General features: G+C 42.7%; 1 protein-coding gene and 1 pseudogene across 1 annotated transcript in view; one reads left to right on the top strand and one right to left on the bottom strand.

Annotated features, from left to right (window-relative positions):
* The window catches only part of GRPR (gastrin releasing peptide receptor), a 273,527-nt gene that overhangs the window by 226,392 nt on the left and 24,436 nt on the right, over positions 1-22,699 (top strand). The window contains exon 1 of the mRNA XM_027095749.1: positions 9,896-10,713. Within this exon, the coding sequence (XP_026951550.1) occupies positions 10,301-10,713 (413 nt within the window). The 5' untranslated portion in view covers positions 9,896-10,300. Of the gene's footprint in view, positions 10,714-22,699 lie in introns of the transcript that reaches the window.
* On the bottom strand, positions 1,254-1,860 carry LOC113614334 (cyclin-dependent kinase 2-associated protein 1 pseudogene; annotated as a pseudogene).

The raw sequence follows: 22,699 nt of genomic DNA, 5'->3' as shown, positions 1-22,699 counted from the left end.
TACCTACTTGGCCAATCCTGTTTCATTTTTGCCCCTACTCACTTCTCCACTTTCCATGGTTTGGAAATCCTGGCTGTCACATCATTTCACCCATAACTATTTCAGTAAGTTTCTCTGAAACAAGGTTGGCAAACTCTGGCCCATGGATCAACCTCCTGTTTTACAAATAAAGTTTATTGGGTCACAGCCACGCCCATTCCTTAACCTATTTTCTATTGGCTGCTTTCCCAGAGACCCTATAGTCCACAAAGCCTAAAATATTTACTATTTGGCCTTTTAGAAAAAGTTGGCTGCCCCTGCTCTAAAAGATAAGGACTTTTAAAAACATAATTACAGGGGCTTCCCTGGTGGCGCAGTGGTTGAGAGTCCGCCCGCCGATGCAGGGGACACGGGTTCGTGCCCCGGTCCGGGAAGATCCCACATGCCGCGGAGCGGCTGGACCCATGAGCCGTGGCCGCTGAGCCTGCGCGTCCGGAGCCTGTGCTCCGCAACGGAAGAGGCCACAACAGTGAGAGGCCCGCGCACCGCAAACAAAACAAAACAAAACAAAACAAAAAGTGGGAAATGGTCACAGAAAGTCCAATCGGACTTCAGAAAGTATAAGAAAATTAGTTTCCATTTTCACATGACCTAAAACTCTCTATACAATTAAAGGTCATCACCAAAACAGTGTCCAGGTTTTTTAAACAGAAAGCTTGCTTATGTTTATAAACTTGCTTTCTTTTTTTTTTTTAATGAAAATAAGCTTTATTACATCGAGTAATAAATACAAAGATGCAAACAGTTCCATTTTCTTCCAGATCTTTGGATCAACTTACAGGAAAGGCAGAACTGAAATCTACATACAGTCTCGGGAAAAATTTCGGGGATCCTTGTTGGGTTGGGTTTGGGAGGTTGCTCTTTCTTCTGTATGTATAACTTGTGCATTTTAAAAATTGACTTCAGAGCACTAATAGTCATGCAAATGCTTAAGCAAAAAAGAATTTACGATAAGCAGAATCTATAGTGTATGGGAAACGAGGGGACCAGCTACTAGTTAAGTGTGCTGTCAAGTCCGCACTACAAAAAAAACCCTTCAAGTTGTATCAGCTTATGAAAAGGATCAAAGAACAATCCGGGTAACATAAATGTGTTCAAAAGAGGAGAGCGAGACACTGGTATCTTGGAGGCAAACTAGTTTGCTGTAAGATAGGTAATTTTTACGTGCATCTTTTGAATCAATGCTTTAAAAAACAACAACTAACACCTGGGTAGTTCCTAACTATTTAAAATGTAACTCCCAATCAACTGCAAAATCTTTCCTCAATCTTACAGACTGTAGATTCGGAGCCTAGTGAACCATGGGAGGGGCAGGGGGAGGAGAAACCAAACTGTTACCATTTTGAAAACAAAAGTTTCGTCTGAACAGGGGAGATGAACTGTAACTTCTCTCCGAAGATGGAAAACCGTCCAGGCTCACAAGGCAGCTAGGACCTGGCATTCCGTTCCTTTTCAGCCAAGCACTCCCGCACCAATCCTCGAGCGTGGATGATGCCTCGTTTTAGTTTCTCCATCGCGCTCTTGCTGCCCGCGTAGGTGGGTCTGATCTCTTTCCCCAGCTCTTCGATGATGGCCAACAGCTCAGCGTATTTGCTCTGGGGCACCTGGCTGTTCCCGGTTCCCTGGGTGTAGCCTAGAGATGGCGGCCCGTAGTCAGCAGCTGGCGGTACTGTGAAGACGTCGCCATACTGGTGGAGGGCGGGTGGACACTCCCAGCGGCGTTGAGGGAGGTGGCGGGCATGTGCGCGGTCAAGTTCCGTTTGTAAGACATTCTCCCGAGCGGCGGGGCGCACCGGGGCGCAGCGGGGCCCAGCCCGTGAGGGTGGCGGCGAAGGCGGCGAGGCCGGGCGACAGCGAGGCGGCCCGCGCGTCCGTGCGCGCGTCCGTGCGCGCGTCCGTGCGCGCGTCCGTGCGCGCGCCAAGCTCCTGCGCACTTTTTGTTGTTAACGGCTCGGGGCGCACCGGCAAACATGGCCGTCCGTCACCCTGACACCCGCAGCAGTATATCACCCATACATCGGGCGGGCGCAAGGGCGGCCGCAAACTTTGAGCCTAAATTTGCTTTCTTTAAACAAATTGCAAATGTTGTCCTAGTTAGGCAATTATCTCCTTGAGGGTATGGACCGTTGCTTGTTAATTTTTGTATTTCCAGGGTCTAGAACTGGGTCTGGTAGGGAATGACACTTAATATAAGTAATTTTGAATGGTTACATAATGTCAACATCATTACTTTGGGTGTGAATACAGTCATATTTCTGGTAATTAAAAGGAATCTGTGCCCCCTAAACAATAACTTTACAGTGGAGAATCCTGGCCTACACAGCCTTAACAAAGTGTTGAAGATTAACATGGCCAATGATAAATCATATGGATATCATGTACTCTGTGTTGGCTGAGCAGTAGCCCCCAGTGATATCCAGGTCCTGATCCCTGGAACCTGTGACTATTTTATATGGCAAACCTTATGTGGGGGGACTTCCCTGGTGGCGCAGTGGTTAAGAATCTGCTTGCCAATGCAGGGGATACGGGTTCAATCCCTGGTCTGGGAAGATCCCACGTTCTGCAGAGCAACTAAGCCCATGCGCCACAACTACTGGGCCTGCGCTCTAGAGCCCACGAGCCACAACTACTGAGCCCATGTGCCAACTACTGAAGCCCGTGCACCTAAAGCCCATGCTCCGCAACAAGAGAAGCCACCGCAGTTAGAAGCCCGCGCACCACAACAAAGAGTAGCCCCCGCTCGCTGCAACTAGAGAAAGCCTTCATGCAGCAACAAAGACCCAAGGCAGCCAAAAATAAATAAATTTATTTTAAAATAATAAAATTACTTTTAAAAACAAAGAAACAAACAAAAAACCTTATGTGGCAAAGTGCACTTTGCAGATGCAGTCGAGATGGGGAGATTATTCTAGGCTATCTGGGTGGGCTCAGTGTAATCACAAGAGTCCTTATAAGAGGGAGGCAAAGGAAGATTTGCCTATGGAAGAAGAGAAGGCAATGTGATGACATAAGCAGAGACTGGAGTGATGTGGCCACCAGCCAAGGAATGATGGAGGCCTCTAGAGCCTTCAGAAGGAACCAGGCCTGCCAGCAGCTTGATTTTAGCCTGTAAAACTTATTTCAGACTTTCATCCTTCAGATTGTAAAAGAATAAATTTCTGTTTTAAGCCACTAAATTCATAGTAATTTATTATAGTAGCAACTAATACATACTCCCTGATATGATGTGATGAGAAGAGCACCTCACCTCTATGGTTTTTCTACCCCAAATTCACATCTCCAGTCTCACAATGAAAAGATATCAGACAAACCCAAATGGAGGGATGTTCTACAAAATTCCCGACCAGTACTGTTCAAAAGTGTCAAGGTCACGAAAAACAGGAATGTCTGAGAAACTGTCACAGATAAGAGGAAACTAAGGAATCATGATGCGTAAATGCAGTGTGGTATCTTGGATTGGATAGTGGAACAGAAAATGACTGGTAGAAAACCTGGTGAAATCTGAATAAAGTCCATAGTTTAGGTGATAGTCTTGTGCCCATGCTAATTTCTTAGTTTTATAGATGCTAATAGAGGAAGCTGGGAGAAGGGTATATGGGAACTCTTTGTACTATCGTGGCAACTTTTCTATAAACCTAAAGTTATTTCAAAATAAAATGTTTAAAAAGGAATTCATCCCAGCAACATGTTGTCTTGTCAGACATCTATTAGTAGAGGTATAGACATAATACAAGGGATGCGTTTCAGGGGGGCCTGGGGTCTCACTGATCGGATTCTTCCAGGAGAGAAGAAGAGCTGGGAAGAGAGATGGCTGAGGGCAGAGGGGAAGGTGCCACTTTATGTTGCCTTAGGTGCCACTGGGTGGTACTAATGCCTCAAGTTGTCCTGAAGCATAGGCCAAGGGAAAATGCTCTGTATTTTATGGACGGGGAATCCATGGCACAGAACAGTTCAGTGGCAAATAATGTTCACTGAACTGACTTGCCCAAGCTCACTGAGCAGATGGGGAAATGGGATATAAATAGTCTAATTTTCAGGTACATGGTGGCCAGGCAAGAAAGTTCACCTCATTTATGATATAAAATACACATATTTTATCCAGATAAAAACTCTGCTGGTACTGAATAACAAATGGATTTCGGTCTCCATAACTCTTCTAGATATGACCATACTTTCCTTCACACTCTAACCACTCAAGGTTCAACCTGGTTTATAGCACTTGCCTTTTCTGGTATTTCTTTTCTGTTTTATTTTGTCTTTTTGGTGGTTCCCCCCGCCCTTCATCCATTCTACTTACCAGGTGTTCCACATCTATCACTGCATAACAAATTACCATAAAGCAGTGGATTAAAACCAAAAACATTTATTAACTCACAGTCTCTGTGGATGAGAAATTCGAGAGTGTTTTGACTGGATGGTTCTGGCTTAGAGTATCTCTTGAGGTCGTGGTCAAGATGTTGGCTGGGGCTGCAGTCATCTGAAGGCTTGACTGGGGCTGGAGGATCCATTTCCAAGATGACTTACTCACAGAGCTGTGGACGGGAGGCCTCAGTTCCTCAGCCTGGGGATCTGTCCGTAGGGTCACTTGAGTGTCCTCACAATACGGGGGCTGACTTCCTTCAGAGCAAATAATCTAAGAGACAGTGCACGGAGGGAGCTGCAATGTCCTTTGTCATCTAATCTTGGAAGTTACACACTATCACTGATGCTGCATTCTGTTTGTTGGAAGCCAGTCACTGAGTGCAGCTCATATCCAAGGGGAGGAAGATTTATCTCCACCTCTTGAAGGAAAGAGTACCAAGAACTGGTGGAATATGTTCAAACCGCCATGCGAGGTGTTCTGTCAGCCTTGGGTCTGACTGAGAGTCCGGTGTTCCACTCCAGGCCTTCTCTGGGCATCGACCTGCCCTTCTGCAGCTTTGTGTGGCACAAAATAAAACCTGACTCTTTCTTTCAGAAGACTCCCCCCATCTCTCCTGAGTTTCCAAGCACCATGAAAAGCCACAGAATGTTAAGAGAAAAGAAGGGAACTTGAAGTGATCCCGGCATTACAGGATCTGGATACAGTCATCCATCTCTTTTGTTCCTGCTGCAGCACTAAAATTTGACATCTCTGATTCTTCTCAAGCAAGAGTTGCTGCAATCTTTCCAGCAGCTTCTCCATGGTGCTGCCACATATGTAATATTGCAATCATGTTTGGTACCCACTGATTTTCAGCACATGACCTTTTCCTCAAAGCCTAACTTCACTTGATTCTTGGTGGTTTCTCGGTACAGTTAAACTACTGTCATTCATCATCCTGGTTCCCAGCCAGTCCTCTTAATTATTTACCTCTCTGCCTCCAGACTTCAGCTGTCATTTTCGTTGACTTCCTTCCTTTCCCTTGTTCATATAGTGAACTCGATATGCCTAAAACCAGATTCAGCATTTCCCTCCAGAGTGGCTTCTCTCTTGTTCTTGCTGTTTATACTGAGTCACAAGCCTAAAAAATTTCACCATCTTGGGCTTTTCCGTTGCCTAGATTCCCTACATTTGTAATGGGATTCTGGCCCCTGTCTTGTGGCAAAAACAGCTTGCCTGCCATGCAGTCCGGGACAACTCCCAGCCATTATCAGGGGGATATCAAAAACCCCAAATGAGGGATTCTTCAGTCAGCTTCCAGGTGGTCCAGTTGCTGGTTTCATTCTGAGCTTGAGATTCCAGTTTCCTATCTGCTCCCAGTTCCTGCCCTGGTTTCTTAACCTTTTCTGCCAGAGCTCTCTAATGCCTAGAGCAGTACTTTTCAAACTTTAACATGCACCTGAATCCCTGGGGAGCTTGTTAAAATGCAAATTATGATTAAGGAGATCTGGGGTGGTGCCTGAGTTTCTGCATTTCTCACAAGCTCTACGGTGATACCCAAGCTGCTGGCTCAAGGACCACACTTTGGGTATCAAGGGCCCATAGCAACTATCTCCTAAATGTGCTTCCTTGCTCACCCTCTCCCTCCACAGAGGGCAGGCACAAGGACTGTAATGTTGCCGTGATCTCGGGGTCACACACTGCCTGCATCATTGGTCCCCAGCATAGCAGAGGGCTGGAATCCCTTCAGGACCTCATGAAAAATAGTGATTTTTGGGTTCCATCCCTGGAGATCTCATTCAATAGGTCTGGGGTATGGCCTCAGAATCTATATTTTTAAGAAGCACTCCAGGCAATCTTGAGTTTTTTTGAAGAACCAGTGTTCTATAGACTGAAGTCCAACCAGAAACCTTAAATGTAAAGTCTTCCCCAGCAGATCCAGTCTCCTTTTTCTCATTTATTACTCCCCTCTACAGCTTTGTTCAAGACTATCTCACAGACAGACCCAAAGCATCCCCTTCTCTTTACTCTGGTTCCACCTACAAATTCTACCCACTCTATAATTAATCTTTTCTGTGTATGTTCATTGTCAGTCTACCAAGAATGCCAGCTGCTGGAAGACACAGTGCCATGCACATAGCTGGTGGGCAGAGACTTTGTCTTTACTCTCTTTGGTCCTGTTGAGTCCACCCATCCTCCCAAATTCTACCAAATGACTGTGTCCCACCCCCATATTAAAAAAAAAAAATCCAATTGTCTGGAAGAGTGGAAAATGTGACTCTCTTGACTGAAATAGAAATGACGCTCCTGCCCCAACACGTAAGAAAGGATGCTGAGTCACACTCCAATTCTATTCAGAAACTGGAGTCCCTGAGGACGGGGACTTTGTATTATGTTTGTTCTATGTCATTTTCATAAGTCAAAGGCATCTCATGCTCACCGTTAAATAGAAAGCTAAGCAAATGTCTAAGTATGTTTGGTGATCTGCTCGAAGGCGACACAAAGTGGTAGGGATGGAAAGAGTCATTATAGCTAATTAGTTGAAATGACATCAAAATTCTCTAATTAGCTTTCTAAAACATCCTTGCGCCCAGAAAATATTAAGTGTTGAACCTCAATATATCCTCACTCCTAAAATACCATCAGAACAGTCTATAGTGTTGTGGGACACCTAACACCAACAACAGCCATGAGGAATCACTGCTAACTCTCAGCATCAGTGTAACTTACACGGGAAGAAACACTAACAGCCCAGTTGGATTTAAGAGGTGTGGTTGACTCAGCACACGGGTGTGTCTAAAGAAATAAAGGGAAACAACATCTGGGAGTCCTCTTTGTGAACCAAAAACATGCCCTTCAGACCAAATAGCCTTTAAGGTCAAATGTCGGGACTTCCCTGGTGGTCCAGTGGTGAAGAGTCCACCTTGCAATTCAGGGAACGCGAGTTCGGTCCCTGGTCAGGGAACTGGGATCCCACATGCCGCGGGGCAACTGGGCCCGTGTGCTGCGGCTGCTGAGTTCGCACGCCTCAACTAGAGCCCGTGCGCCACAGACTACAGAGCCCACGTGCCACAGACTACAGAGCCCACGTGCTCTGGAGCCTGCACGCCACTACTAGAGAAGAGAAAACCCACTCACCACAACTAGAGAGAAGCTCGCGCGCCTCAACGAAGATCCCGCATGCAGCAACTAAGACCTGATGCAGCCAAAAATAAATTAAATAAATAAATAAATCTTGAAAAAAAAAAAGATCAAATGTCGCCTTCTCTGGAGAAAAGGGAGGGGATGGGGTGTAAATGCTGCAACTTTTTTTTTTAAAAAGAAGCCAGAGTTTATTTCTATTTAAACAATACTCAAGGAACTTTCAGAAAGTTAAAAGGCCCAAAGATGCCCGGGTTTCATATAATAATATAGCCAGGTTCTGGCTTTTGCTACCTCTGTTTCGAAATGCTCAGGACTACCCTGGGCAGTTCAATGCCTCACTAATTCTTCTAGTCCAAGAGTGGTGAATTTCTCTGCGTTTTGGCATAATTCCTACAAGGCTGTCCCTCTGGTAATGACAACAAAAACAACGCCAGAAGCAATGATTGTCATTGAGAGGAAGAAAGGTAAATGATCAGAGAAGAAAGCCACCACAGCAATTTCAAGAAGCAGAATTATGAATACGGTAGAGAACGAACGGAAGCATTTGCAGAATCTTCTTGAAAACCCTTCTTGGCATTATTCTTTGAAACCAGGTCCTCTGACTTTACGCTTGAGTAGTTGGGATCATGACGGGTCTTATCATAACATGTATCTTCATGTTATTTTTCTCAGGCTCTTACACAGTGCCTGGAAACTGGCAGGTGTTTGATAAATGACTTTCAAGGAAATGGAGGACTGGCTGCTATGATAGAACTTTTAGCCTATTGATCTGAGGTCAGTCTCTCTTCTGACTTTACTGGGCTTTTCCAAAATAAAATCACAAAAATAGTCTCTTTCAATCACAACAATAATAATAGGTTTAATAATAGCAGCTGATTATTACTTGAGCACTTACTATGTGCCAAATACTATGAAGTCTTAACACGGGTAATTTCATTTAACTTCACGAATTATCCCCGCTTTACAGATGAAGAGCTTGAGGCTTAAGACACCAAGTAACTTGCCAAGGTAATGAATGAGGGAGCCAGGACTTAAGCAGGGAGTCCATGTACAGCATTATTAAGCTCTACTGCCAGTAACTCATCAACACCACTAGGCTTGTGGTTACTGACTCATTAATGGTGCTACTGATCACCACTGAGAAGCTCTTCCCCCTCTGGGCATGTAACATTAGACTCTACTGCTGGCTGAGAGGAGCACAAGCCCTTGGGTTTACGGAAGAAGCATGGCAGCCGCCTCAGTGTTGCAAGCTGCCATTGGAAATTTCCATGACAGCACACTTGGTGGGCCCTGGCATGGTGATGAGTGCAAGCTTCTTTATTCCTTATGAATCCTGAAAAAGCAAACTTTCAGTGGCAGCGCCTGCTAGTAACTGGCTTCCTGTGATGTATCTGGAAGAGCTTGAAGGGCTTCACGTAAGTCTTGAAGATTCACGCTTGTAATGTAATTATACATTTTTGCTAAAGGTCTAAGCTTAAATCTAATAGTACCTCCTCAGTAAAGCCTTTCCTGGCACCTGTCAACTCTAAGTTATTCTTTCCACTCCCCAATTCCTCAGTATTCTTTCTGTAACTCCTTTACAGTTCATTTCTCACTCAGAGCTTATGAGGAAATTTGCTATAAAACGCAGCAAACATTAACTTAAAATTGCAAATAGCTGCACCAGAATGCCAATTCATGTACCTTTTAGATCCAATGAGAAAATTCTCCTGGAAAAGACTACTTATCTGTGAGAGTTAGAACACAGCTGGCTTCGGATTTTATTTCTCTCTGGTAAAGGGAAAAAGAATGGCCTGGCAGAGCGTGTGTGCGTTCTGCTTTCTGCTCTTCCCAGATGTCAGGTGCTGAAGGTTTAAGGCAGGAGTCGTGTGCCTATTTGCCCTCAGTAGCAGTCCCTGTTCAAATAGGCAGTGGGAAGGCCGAGTGGGACCACTCGCATGTGGACGCCTTGCTCATCTGTGTGCAATTTAATTCAGGGACAGACCTCATTTTATAGCAACCTTAACATGTCATCCTAATGTATTGGAAAAGATGAGAAAATGGGATGTGAGTCTGGATTTGGAGCCTAGTATCAGAAAGATTTCCAGTGCTTTGCAGAGTGCTGCATCTGAAAAAGAGAAGCCCAAATTATCTGCTAGGACCCGCAGATTGTTGGGCGAGTCTCATCTGGGCAGAGCAGGCGGCCGGGCAGTGACTGAAGTGTCCAGCAGGGGGCTGGCACTCTCTGCCTATAAGTAGCCCTGTTCCTCTTCAGAGCCTCAGCTCAGCAGAGCTGCCAGTTGCTGGTGAAGCCGGTGACGTGCAAAGCGTTCCTGCCTATAGCATTTCAGGCTTTCTCGGTACAGTGTTTTTCTACCCTCTTTAAACCTTCAGGTTCTAAATATCAGGAAAGACGGGAAATGCCGTGTGAAAATAGCAGGCCAAAAGTTCTTAGTAAACTGCAGCCAGGGAGACTCAGACTAGAATGGAGGTAGAAGGAGTTGGTACAGAGTGGGTTTGATTCTAAGCCCTTTGGGAGCTGAGTTTTTGTGGGTGTTTTGTTGTTAACTTACTGAATTTAGAGATGTATTACATTGGTCACGTAAAGACCAGAGCAGCGCCAGCGTCAGAATAGTGACAATTTTGAATGCCATAGTCTCTATGTACTCAGAGTATTTTTATTAAAGAAGATAAAGAGCCCAGCATAGATTTTATCATCATCTTCACCAAACTGCAAAGTCAAAAGTTAAGCAACAGCATCTAAGGGCACTTTTTAGGTGAGAAAGAACCTAGAGGATGGCTCTGAATGACTGTTTGCTTCTAAACTTGGACGTGGACCATTTCGTACACTGCAACATCTCTAATCACAGTGTGGATCTCCCCACGAACGACGACTGGTTCCACCCGGGGGTCCTGTATGTCATCCCTGCAATTTATGGGGTCATCATTCTGATAGGCCTCGTTGGCAACATCACCCTGATCAAGATCTTCTGTACCGTGAAGTCCATGCGAAATGTACCGAACCTATTCATCTCCAGCCTGGCCGTGGGAGACCTGCTGCTCCTGGTAACCTGTGCGCCTGTAGATGCCAGCAGGTACCTGGCCGACAGATGGCTGTTTGGCAGGATTGGCTGCAAACTGATCCCTTTTATCCAGCTTACCTCGGTAGGGGTGTCTGTCTTCACACTCACAGCTCTCTCAGCAGACAGGTAAGTCCTGGAGGACAGCGACCTTCTCTCTGAGGGTGGTAGATGCTTCGGTAAATGAGCTACCACATCGGGACAAATAGGGTTGTTTGTGTGCAGGGAAGTTTCACTCAAACTCCCATTCCCTTCCAGGCATGTTTCTGTTCTAGGGACTACTTCTTGAGTTTGACATATTGGTTTCAGAAAGAAAAGTCAGTGGATAGCGGTGGGGGTAATCTCTGAGTATAAGATTGAGGTGCATTTTCTGGAGACAGCTGATTTAGCCTTGCTTCTTCCTAACTTCTCACTCCTTGCAAAATTAATTGACTGGTGAGGAAAAAAAAAAAAATTCACACCTAATAGAGTTTAAACCCCAGGTAAATGTCTCTTGGAAGCAATTCAAAGTCTTCAGAGAACAGAAAAGTCCCACTGCATTTCTTCTTCAAATGTTCTTTCAGAAATAACCAAGAGGAGAAAATAAGCAGCATTTCCTTGAAATCCATTCTCTTCAGACAGTTTAACTTTTCTCACAGCTGATGTTGTATTTGGTTCTCTGGAACTGAACAGTTTGTGTGCTGGTTTTTCTAAGTATCTCTTAGGTGAAACCAAGCATTATTTGGATTTTTTTCTGTCCTTGAGAAAGCTCCATTCAAGGTTGATTTCAAATTTTAGTATCTTTATTGATGTACTTCCATATACAATACTTTTAGGGTTTTTGTTTTTTGGGCGGGGGGAGGGAGTCCAGTACAGTGTTTTATTCTGGGAAATATACATATTTGTGAACTGCATTTCTTGTGTGAACATATTGCTTAAAAATTCACATTTATTCATTCTTAAACATTCATATTCATTCTTTGAGCATTTATCAGGTGTCTATCACGTAAAAAACACTTGCTTGAAATAACCAGTCAGGAAATACCTGCAGATTGTTCACATAAATTGCTGAGCATGTCTTATGTACTTCTGGGCTCTAGAACTGGACACAGTAATGAATAGGCTTCAGACGCATTGTCGACCATATGGTCAAATTAAGAAAAACTGGTGCAAGGAAACAGAGACTATCAATTTTTATTTTAAAATCAACTGTATGTTATGGTGTTAAAGATACAAAGGGATTTGAGAGTGTACTGAGGAAGGCATAGAAGCAGCTCTTGAAAATTTATACTCTGAAGAAAATGTCCCACATTTTAATACATAAGGTGCTGGATTCTCACTTTGTAGAGGAACAAACAGTCCCCAGGTGATCTGGGTTTGTGGAGTAATGGACAAACAAAGAGAGTGTTATCAGTATTTGTAGACATGTGTTTATACTTAGCTGCCTGAAGTACACTGCTCAGCACACACAACTTTTTCAGACTGCAAAATAATAGCCCAGGAACGAGGTTTGCACATGGCGCCCACTAGGCAGGGTTTCTTGGTTCCTGCCACTCACTCTCAGCTCGCTCTAACCTTGAACATATGCCCACCAAGGCCTGATGACCACAGGCAGTCTCACTGTTGAGCCAGGGCAGGCAAACTGTGGAGCTGGCAGCAAGTCTGTGGCTGGTTACCAGTGGCCAAGGGCACCTCAGGATGACAGTCATTTTCTTGATGGGATGATGAGATTTTGGTTTCCGGGTTGGTGAGTGCAGTGGTACAGATGGCCTTTCCTGTCTTCCTGGGATGGGGTGGGGAGTGGGGGAGGGGGGAGTGAGGGAGAGGAAAGTGAGGGAGTGCAATGGAAAGATACAGCTGCAGGGAACTCTTCTCCGGGGTTTCAAAGCAGACGAAATTCCCCATCAGCAGAAAGGCTCTCTCAAAAGCCAGGCTGCACCATTTGGCAGCTCTGGTGTGTTCTCAGTAAGTTTACAGTTACCGCACATCTTTCCCAAGTTCAGAAATCACTGTAAGCTTCCATATAACTAACTTTCTGTGTTTTGCTAAGGCTTAAAAAAGCTGACCAATTACCTGAATCACAAGTAGTGCCTCTAATCAGTTTCAACAAGAATAGGTATTGAGCTAGTTAAAATATATAAGACTGTACGTCTCATCTTTAAAAGCTATTGGAGTTTTATAACAACCTCATGAGGTTGGCAGGGCAAATACACACGCATGCACACACACACACACACACACACACACACACACAATATCTGTATTTTTTTCTTCTCAACAAGGTATAATTATATACAGTAAACTGAACAAGTGTACAGCTCAATATATTTTCACATATTCTGTATAACAACATAACCACCACCCAGATAGAGATAAAGAACAGTTCCAGCACTCCAGGATTTTCCTTTATGTCCCTTTCCAGTTAATACCCAACCCCACAGAGAGGCAATCACTATTCTGAGTTCAATTACCATGTATTATTTTTGCCAGTTCTTTAATCTCATATACATGGAATCATACTTCTTATGCCTATCCTTATGTCTGGGAGAGTCATCCACGTTGGTGCACATAGCAATGGCTTATTCTTTTTAATTGTTGTGTAGTGTTCCATTGTATGAATATACCTCAGTTTATTTATCCATTTTAATACTGATGGACATTGGATTTTTTCCAGTTTGGGGTTGATCATAACCCCCATGATCATGCCTGTTGGGGGAACAAAAGTGTTTCTCTTGGGTATATGCCTGGGAGAGGAATTGCTGGATCATAGGGGCAGGTATTTAGTAAATATTGTCAAAGAGTTTTCCAAAGTGGTAGTCTTTATCTGATGGATTGGTCAAAGGGTGAACCAGAAGACCCTCAAAACTGGATGATCATCTCAATCATTGGGGAGCTTAAAAATATGCAAATTCTTAGCCCCCATCCATCCCTGACCCCTATAGATTGACCAGCAATGCGAGTACTCATCCCAGCCTCCCTTCTGCAGCTTTCTCTCCCCCAGGTGAACTTGAGTCTTTGTTAATATGAAAAGAATAACATTTTTCTAGAAAAGTTTATACTGGGGCACTAAAGGGAGACTTCAAGGCAGTCCCAGAAACCAGAATTCTGTGTTTCACGAAACTGACCAATTGCAGATTTGCATTCAAACCCCTTCACTATTGGTCCCAGCCTCCCCCTCATCCCATGCTATCTTCCCCTCCTTACACACATTGAGATCCTCATACACAGTTGTTACACCAACAAGTTCCTGGCTCTGCTTCCTTGCTCATGCTGAGTCACATCCACTCTGCAGAATCCTTTCTTCTTTCCTAAATAGAAGACTCTTCTCCCCAACCCATGAGATGTATGGAAGTGGAATGGATATCAACAGCCCTGCATTTTAGGCTTCTTTTATTCTACCATTACTACCCATATAAGGGAGTCAGACCAAGTCTCTTACCTCTCTGACCTTAGTTAAGTCATCTGTAAAATAATAGACTTGAGCTAGATTATTTCTAAGGTCCTTCCAAATTTTAAACTCATGATTTTTATCTGTCATCTTGCCCATCACTCAGATTCTGGCTCAAGCCTCCTCCTTAAAGGCTTAAGTTGGACCATTCTAGTCCAGATTTTCTGGCCCTCTTCTAAACATGAGGCTTATTATCTAATACATGAATTATCTCGTGACATCTTTCATCTTGCTGTTTTGAAGTATTTCATTCATTTGTCTTATTTTAGTCTCTCATATATTCATTGCTTTGACTTTTCAAGTAGATTATTAAGAATGTAGAAGGCAGAGATTGCTTATATATTATATCTTACAGTGCCTCGGATGGTTTCTTGTACCTAATGGGTGATCAGAAAATATTGATTAGGGCTTCCGTGGGGGTGCAGTGGTTAAGAATCTGCCTGCTAATGCAGGGGACATGGGTTTGAGCCCTGGTCCGGGAAGATCCCACATGCCGTGGAGCAACTAAGACTGTGCACCACAACTACTGAGCCTGTGCTCTAGAGCCTGCTCGCCACAACTAGAGAGAGCCCGCGCGCAGCAACGAGGACCCAAAGCAGCCAAAACTAAATAAATAAATTTATTTAAAATATATATATATATATATTGATTAGGGGCTTCCCTGGTGGCGCAGTGGTTAAGAATCCTCCTGCCAATGCAGGGGACACGAGTTCGATCCCTGGTCTGGGAAGATCCCACATGCCGTGGAGCAACTAAGCCCATGCGCCACAACTACTGAGCCCGCGTGCTGTAACTACTGAAGCCTGCGCTGTAGAGCCTGTGCTCCACATCAAGAGAAGCCACCGCAATGAGAAGCCCACACACCACAGCGAAGAGTAGCCCCCGCTCGCCGCAACTGGAGAAAGCCTGTGCGTAGCAATGAAGACCCAACGCAGCCAAAAATAAAATTTTAAAAATTTTAAAAATAAAGTTAAAAATAAATAAATAAATATTGACTAATTAAAAGTATGGTTAATCATCTGAACGCATACTCTTAAAAAATATATCACACAGTCACCTGCTTCTTCTCTGTTCCTCTCTATTAAGCTCTCATTATTTGGGCAAATGAGAGAAAATCTATTCTTTGTGAGTCAGTAAATAGATTTGGGGGATGAGATGGGTTGATGGATGGATAGATGGAAAGAGGTGGATGGATAGGAGGATGGGTGGTTGGATGAGTGGATGGGCAGATGGATGGAGAGATAGTGAATGTTTGGGATGGATGGATATTTTTTTTACATACTGGTCTTTGCTACTAGATGCCCATCTCTATACTAGGTGCCTCAGTATTATATAAGTGGAATTTAAGACCTAACAGGAAAAGGGTAAGGAGAGTTTGCGTTTTCTTTTCCAGTATAAAAGCAAAGAATAAAGGTGGATTTAATGTTAATAGCATTTATATTACATGCCCAAGTTATCTTGTGTCTGCTGCAGTATTATTACTCAGTTTTATTTCTGCTAGAATGGGGCTGACAGAATAAATCCTATGGCCAGATGTGCTCCACTGTAAAGTGATCCTTCTTTGATTCCATAGAAAAGACTTTTCCTAAGTTTTCCCCTCCCTTGTGATTTGGAATGTGTAAAGAAACAGGAAAGTATTACATTAATGCAACCTTCCTGAAGTACAGATTCTTTGAATTCACTGCAAGGAATTTATGAGATAATGTAGTTTTCAGCCTTTCCTGACATCTAGAGCTGCATGGTCCAACATGGGAGCCACTAACTACATATGGTTATTTAAATTTAGATTTAATTTATTATTATTATTATTATTTTGGCTACGCCACACGGCTTGTGGGATCTCAGTTCCCTGACCAGGGATTGAACCTGGGCCACAGCAGTGAAAGCCCGGAATCCTAACCACTAGGCCACCAGGGAACTCCCAAGATTTAATTTAAATAAAACTAAAAATTCAGTTCCTTAGTCAAACCAGCCACATGTCAAGTGCTCAGTGCCACATGTGATTCTACTGGACAGCACAGATACAGAACATTTCCATAATTGCAGAAAGTTCTGTTGGACAACGCAGAAGAAAGTTTGTTCTGTGCCTTGGCGTCCAAATCTCTTTCCCAGGATCCATGTTAGCTGCTTTCGTTCATTGAGGGTATCAGGAATCCCTCAGGCAAATAACGAATGCCTCCCAGCTGCATGGGCTCTTCCTGTCTGTAAAATATCTTCTATTGGAAGATGCTCAAAGATGAAGAGACAAGAATACAGGCAACCAACGCAATCACCAGTCACAGGCTTGGGGAATTTAGGCATCCCACTGATGAAGTTTTGAGACTTTCTGAAGAATACCTATGGGATTCACTTTCCAGTCTGCGCTATGAACTTCTGTCTGATCCTTCCATTCTCTTTTGCCAGGCCCTCTTCCATCTGCCAGTCTATCTTTTTACCTTCTTATCTCAAAATTCACCAGAGCAAACACTGCTCTAGGTAAACTCTTATCGCCTCCCATACATGCTGCCTGACTTCTCCCCTCTTTTACTTCACTTCCCCCTCCCTGATGACTGAGCTGTTCCCTCCATCTATCCAAATGCTACCAATCTTTCAAGGCACAGTTCAAGCCCTTCTCTTCCATGAAGATTCCCCGACCCTTTGGCTTTCATTGATATTTTCCCCTTTCCTAAGATGCTTTTGCCTGTACTGTTCTTCAAATATCAAATTTATCCTACCTTGTATTACTAGGTCCTTTTTATAGATGTGTTTTCTACTTCCTTCATTATATGAGACGCTCCATGGGGTCTGTGCCTGCTACAACGCCCAGGCCCACCTTACATCTAGTAAAAGGACAATAACTACAGCGTGGTTGATGTTTAAGCAGCGACAAGATGATAAAGTGTAGCAGCTACAAGTAGAAGTCATTCTCAAGTTCATACCCTTATACATGGTGTTCTGAGACTCAATTTCCAACATTGGGGGAAGGAGTTCCCCACACATCCAACAAGCAATTCTCAGAACACCAGCTAGGTGTCTGAGAATTCAACTCAATTCTGACACTATTAACCCAGAGGTAGCGTCGGATTTCACAGGTCGAGGGCTCAGTCCTACGAGACTTGCACCACTCGCCACTCCCACTTCAGATGCCAGTCACAAACCTGTGCTTCTGACCATCTGGCTAAAAATCAGAGGTCCCCATGACCCCCTGTCCTCAGGTTCCATTAATTTGCTAGAGTGACTCACAGAACTCAGGAAAGCATGTTGCTTATTAAATCACTGGTTTATTGTAAAAGGGTACAATACTTTTATCCTCAGGAATAGCCAGGTGGAAGAGGTGCATAGGGCAAGATACAAGGAAAGGGAGCTTCCTGGCCCTCTCCAGGTGCCACTCTCCCTGCATCTCCATGTGTTCACCAACCCAGAAGCTCTCTGAACCTTGTCCTTTTGGGTTTTTATGGAGGCTTCCTTGCGAAGTCATGATTGATTAAACCACTGGCCACTGACAACTGATTCAACCTCCAGCCACATGCCCCTCCTCAGAGGTCTGGGGCTGGGACTAAAAGTCCCAGCCCTCTAATCCCAAGTTGAATCACTTGGTGACCAGCCCCCATCCTTAACTGCTTTCCCGAAGTCATGAACATAACAAAAGACACCTTTATCACTCTCAACACACTTAGGAAATTCCAAGGGTTTTAAGAGTGTGAGCCAGGGACTGGACAAGACCAAATGTATATGAGAAATATGTATTTGGTCATCTGAATGACCAAATATATATTTCTTATAAATCACAATATCTCACCTTGTTTGACACAGAGACCAAAAGAGGTGATGGAATTTGGCCTCGTCACAACAAATTCAGAGTAGAGTCACACTAGAACCCTGCTTTCCTCATTCCAAGTCCCAATTCCTTCAGGGAAACTGAAAACTTTTCTTCAGAAACCATCAAAACAAAGTCTGATTCCATTTCCCTTCTCTGGGCAGTGGGAGCTACTGATCCTGAACTCTTCTGTTCTGTGGAAAGATACCCTGAGTGATTCCAAGTTAGCCCTCTTCTGAGGGGATCACCCCAGTCATTCCAAAGCTCCTCTACTGTTCTAGAGCCCAGCTTCACTGATCCCAAGGAGACTGGCCATTTCTCACAGGGGAGGACAATTTAATGTCTCGTAAAGCAACTTTCCCAGGAAGTCTATCTGTTGAAGGAGTTTACATGAATCACCAGTCCATAACTTCTCTAGGGTATGATTTTTCTGAAGCATACGCTGCCTCTCCAGAAGGAAGCTCAACTCCTGTCTCCCCATGGGGAGGGATCTGTCACAGCTGCTGGCCGGCTCTGGGAGTGCTCAGAGGGCAGGCGCAATGGGAGGGGGGGTTCCCAGCAAGACTCTTTGAGTTGGAGTGCTATGGAGATAAGGGCAGCAAAGAAGTCTGACCTTGTCTCTCACACATTGTCTTTTAAAGTGGTAGACTTTTATGTGATTAATTATCATTTTTGGCGACTTAAAATGCATGGAGGCGAGACAGGTCACATGCTTAATCATGAAACATAGAGCATAGACTGAAAGGGCTCCCTGGTGAGGTGTTTTTGAACTGTGCTTCTCAATACCATCCTTTGAAAATAGACTAAATTTGCATTTTTGCACTTGTAAGTCCTCCTAGTGTGTGGGGTTTGCATAAATTCTCTCTTAATTAAAACACATGTTTTACAGAATAAAAGAAAAAATTTTTTCTTCATTCCTTTTTCTACTTCCCTGTAATAGATCAAGGGATCTTTTTTATTACAGTCATCTTTGAAATTCTGGTTATTAAGTATTGGATTAGTATCTGATATTTGCTGCTACATGAAATGATTTGATTTCCCTAGGAGCCCCTAAGAGGCTGCAGGTTCATTTTACACATTAAATGTCACCTTCTGTAGGAGGTCTTTGTTGGCCCACTGAGACTAAAGTAATGACCAACGCTCTTCTATCATCCAGTTTCTTCTTTCAGGTTGATTGAGGTGTAACTTACACAGTAAACTTTTAGTCGTGCATTTCTATGAATTTTGACACTCTTCCACAGTCATGTAACCACCACCAGCACAATCAAGATATAGAACATCCCATCAGCACCCCCAGTTCTCTCATGTCCCTCTGTAGTCTATCCTCTTCCTCCACCCAGGAGGGAATTTTTTTTTCCACATCCAAACTTTCTTTAGTTTATAACCTCCATTACACACTAAGTTGTTCTTACAGAAAATAAAACTCCTAGAAAAAGTAAAAGAAAAGAAAGAAAAAGAAAGAAAGAAAAAATCTCCTGGCAGCCACTGATCTTTTCCAAAATATATGAATGACATCATACAGTGTGTAGTTGTTTGAGTCTGGCTTCTTTCAACTCATGTTGTTGCATGTATCAGTAGTCCCTTCCTTTCTATTGCTGAGTCCATTGCATGGCTGGGCCACAGTTTGTTTATGCATTCTTCAGTTAATGGCTATTGGGGTTGTTTTCAGTTTTGGATGATGATGAATCCAGCTGTCATAAACATTCACATACAGTTTTTGTATGGATGTATGTCTCCATTTCTCTTGGATAAATATCATCCACTATAATCTTTTTGAGAATTATTTTGTTCATTTGTTTGTTTACTTGCTTACTCTCTGTCTCCTACCACTAGAATATAAGCTCAAAAAAAAAAAAAAAAAAAGAGAGGCTATGGCATTCATTAGCATATTCACTGACACTAGGACAGTCCCTAACCTGTAGTAGGTGCTTGATAAGTGTGTATTGAACACATGAATAGATGGATACATGAAGGAAGGAATAAAAGAATGAATGAATTCTGGTAGGTTCTACTATCCGTGTTGCTGCAAATGGCAAAATCTTACTTTTTTATGGCTGAGTAGTATTCCATTGTGTGTGTGTGTGTGTGTGTGTGTGTGTGTGTGTATATACCACATCTTCTTTATCCATCCATTGATGGACACTTGGGTTGCTTTCATATCTTAGCAATTATAAATAATGCTGCTGTGAAAATTGGGGTGCATGTTTCTTTTCAAATTAGTTTTTTGGTTTTTTTTGGATATATGCTCAGGAGTGGAATTAATAGGTCATATGGTAGTTCTATTTTTAGTTTTTTGAGAAACCTCCATACTGTTCTCCACAGTGGCTGCACCAATTTACATTCCCACCAACAGTGCAGGAGGGTTCCCTTTCCTCCACACCCTCGCCAGTATTTGTTATTTGTGTTCTTTTTGATGACAGTCCTTCTGACAGATGTGAGGTGATATCTCATTATGGTTTTGATTTGCATTTCCCTAATGCTTAAGGATGTTGAGCACCTTTTCATGTGCCTGTTGGGTGATATGTTTTTCTATAGAGAAATTAGAAAGATACCTCAGTCTTCTCGCATGGTTGATTCAAATTGACTTATTATTAATGAGAGGTTAGAAAAGTTTCTTTCAGCTTCATAACTCATTATTGGTAATGTCATATAAGTGTTTAAGGTTATTATCAAATGTTTAAGATCATCTGAGAAAGACACTATCAAGTTTCTTTCCTATACGGGCTGTAAAATTTCACAGCATTTCACGTTTTCTTGTGCCTTGAGTAATCTTAAATACTCATTTAATTGATGACGCCCATTAACCAATTTGCCATGGATGTCTTTGCATTATGAATTTTAAGTTACCTTCATCAATGTTGGTATTTTGTGGGTATGCATGACATGAGTGACTTCACACAAATATTTGCTATTTGTAACTTGGCTATAGGTTTCTGCCCTATAAACACAGACACTCTGATAACCTCAATTTTGCTGATATATTTGGGTTTTTTTAAAAATTAATTAATTTTTTTTTGCTTCATTGGGTCTTCGTTGCTGCGCGTGGGCTTTCTCCAGTTGCGGCGAGCGGGGGCTACTCTTCGTTGTGGTGCACGGGCTTCTCACTGTGGTGGCTTCTCTTGTTGCAGAGCATGGGCTCTAGGTGCATGGGCTTCAGTAGTTGTGGCACGCGGGCTCAGTAGTTGTGGCTCACAGGCTCTAGAGCGCAGGCTCAGTAGTTGTGGCACATGGGCTTAGTTGCTCCATGGCAAGTGCGATCTTCTCGGACCAGGGATGGAACCCATGTCTCCTGCATTGGCAGGCAGATACTTAACCACTGTGCCACCAGGGAAGTCCCTATATTTGGGTTTAAATCTACCATTTTATTATTTGGTTTTTGTTGGTCTCACCTGTTTCATAATCCTTTTTCCCTCCCTTCTTGCTTTCTTTTCAATTAATTAAACATTTAAATTATTCTATCCTCCCCCCACCTCCTGGCATGAATTTGTTAATTATACAAACTCAATATTCTTTTAGGGGCTACTCTAGTCTTTACAACATGTATCCTTGACTTATTAAAATTTACTATAAATTAGAACTTTCCTACTTCCCAGACAAGGGTAATAGGACACTTTAACTTCATTCTAATTTCCTCCTGCCTTTTTTTTTGGTTATTGTTGTTCTATATTTCAACTCTATCCATTTAAACCCCACAAGACATTATGTTAATTGCTTTTACATACTTACATTTACTCACATATTTACCTTTAGATTTATTCCTGTATTCACCTTTTCTCGCTCTCCACTCCTTCCTGCATCTCTGTGACATCATCTGAGATTATTTCACTTCTGCCCAAAGAACGTCCTTAAGTATTTCACTTAGTGTAAGTCTAATGGGGATACATTTTATGGTTTCATTTGTCTGAAATTGTCTTTATTTAATGTCATTTGGAGAGGATAGAATTCTAGGCTGGCTGTTCTTGTCTTCCCCACTTTGAAGTTGCTATTCATTGTCCTCTGACTTCTGCTATGAAGTCAGATGTCAGTTTCATTGTAGCTCCTTTAAAATTATTGATTTTTTTCTCTTTGACTCATTTTAAGATGTTTCTCTTTATCTTTGGTTTTCAACAGCATTACTATGTTGCACTTAGGTGTGGTTTTCTTTGTATTTTTCCTACTTGAGATTCATAGCTTTTTTTTTCAACCTGTGGCTTGATGATTTTAGCCACATTTGGAAAGTTCTCAACCATAACAACTTCAAAGATTGTTTCTGCCCCATTCTCTTTTTGCTCTCCTTCTTTATGCTGTCTACATGTAAATAGAATAACTGCAGGCTAACTTAAAGCTTTTCAAGTTTTTTTCCCCTTTTGGTTGTTTTTGCTTTTATTGATGCAGGCGATTTCATACTTCAGTCAGGCCTCTGTGACTGGGAACTATTTTAAACACAATTTCAGTTCACCATTTTGCCCATACATTTCTATTACCTTTTCTGTGTTTTCCATCCTTCTGTCTCACCGTACTTCACTCTGGCCATTTTCAGCTCAAAAATTCTCTCCAGTTGTGTCTAGTCTGCTTCTGAAGCTTCCATTTAATTCTTAATTTCAGTTACTGTATATTGCAATTCTAGAATTTCCATTTGATTCCATCTTGTCGCCTAATTTCTTGAATTAGTCCCAATATATTGTAAAATCCCTCTTTGGTAACTCGAACTTGTGGAACGTCTATAAATCTGTTTCTATTATATATTTCTTCTCTTGTTTTTCGACCATTTTGTTTTCTCTCCCAGTATATGAGGCAATTTTTGTTTGACAACTTGATTTTGTATATGAAGAAGTGTAGATAATTTGGGGCTCTGGATAGTATTATCTTCCAGAAAAGATTAACTTTTGCTTCTTGTGGGCAGGTAGGAGGTG

Source organism: Aethalodelphis obliquidens, unplaced genomic scaffold (assembly GCF_003676395.1).
Source record: "Aethalodelphis obliquidens isolate GAN/ISIS:26980383/991018 unplaced genomic scaffold, ASM367639v1 scaffold94, whole genome shotgun sequence".
NCBI lineage: Eukaryota > Metazoa > Chordata > Mammalia > Artiodactyla > Delphinidae > Aethalodelphis > Aethalodelphis obliquidens.
The sequence above is the reverse complement of the archived record's forward strand: the minus strand, read 5'-3'. Positions and strand labels throughout refer to the sequence as shown.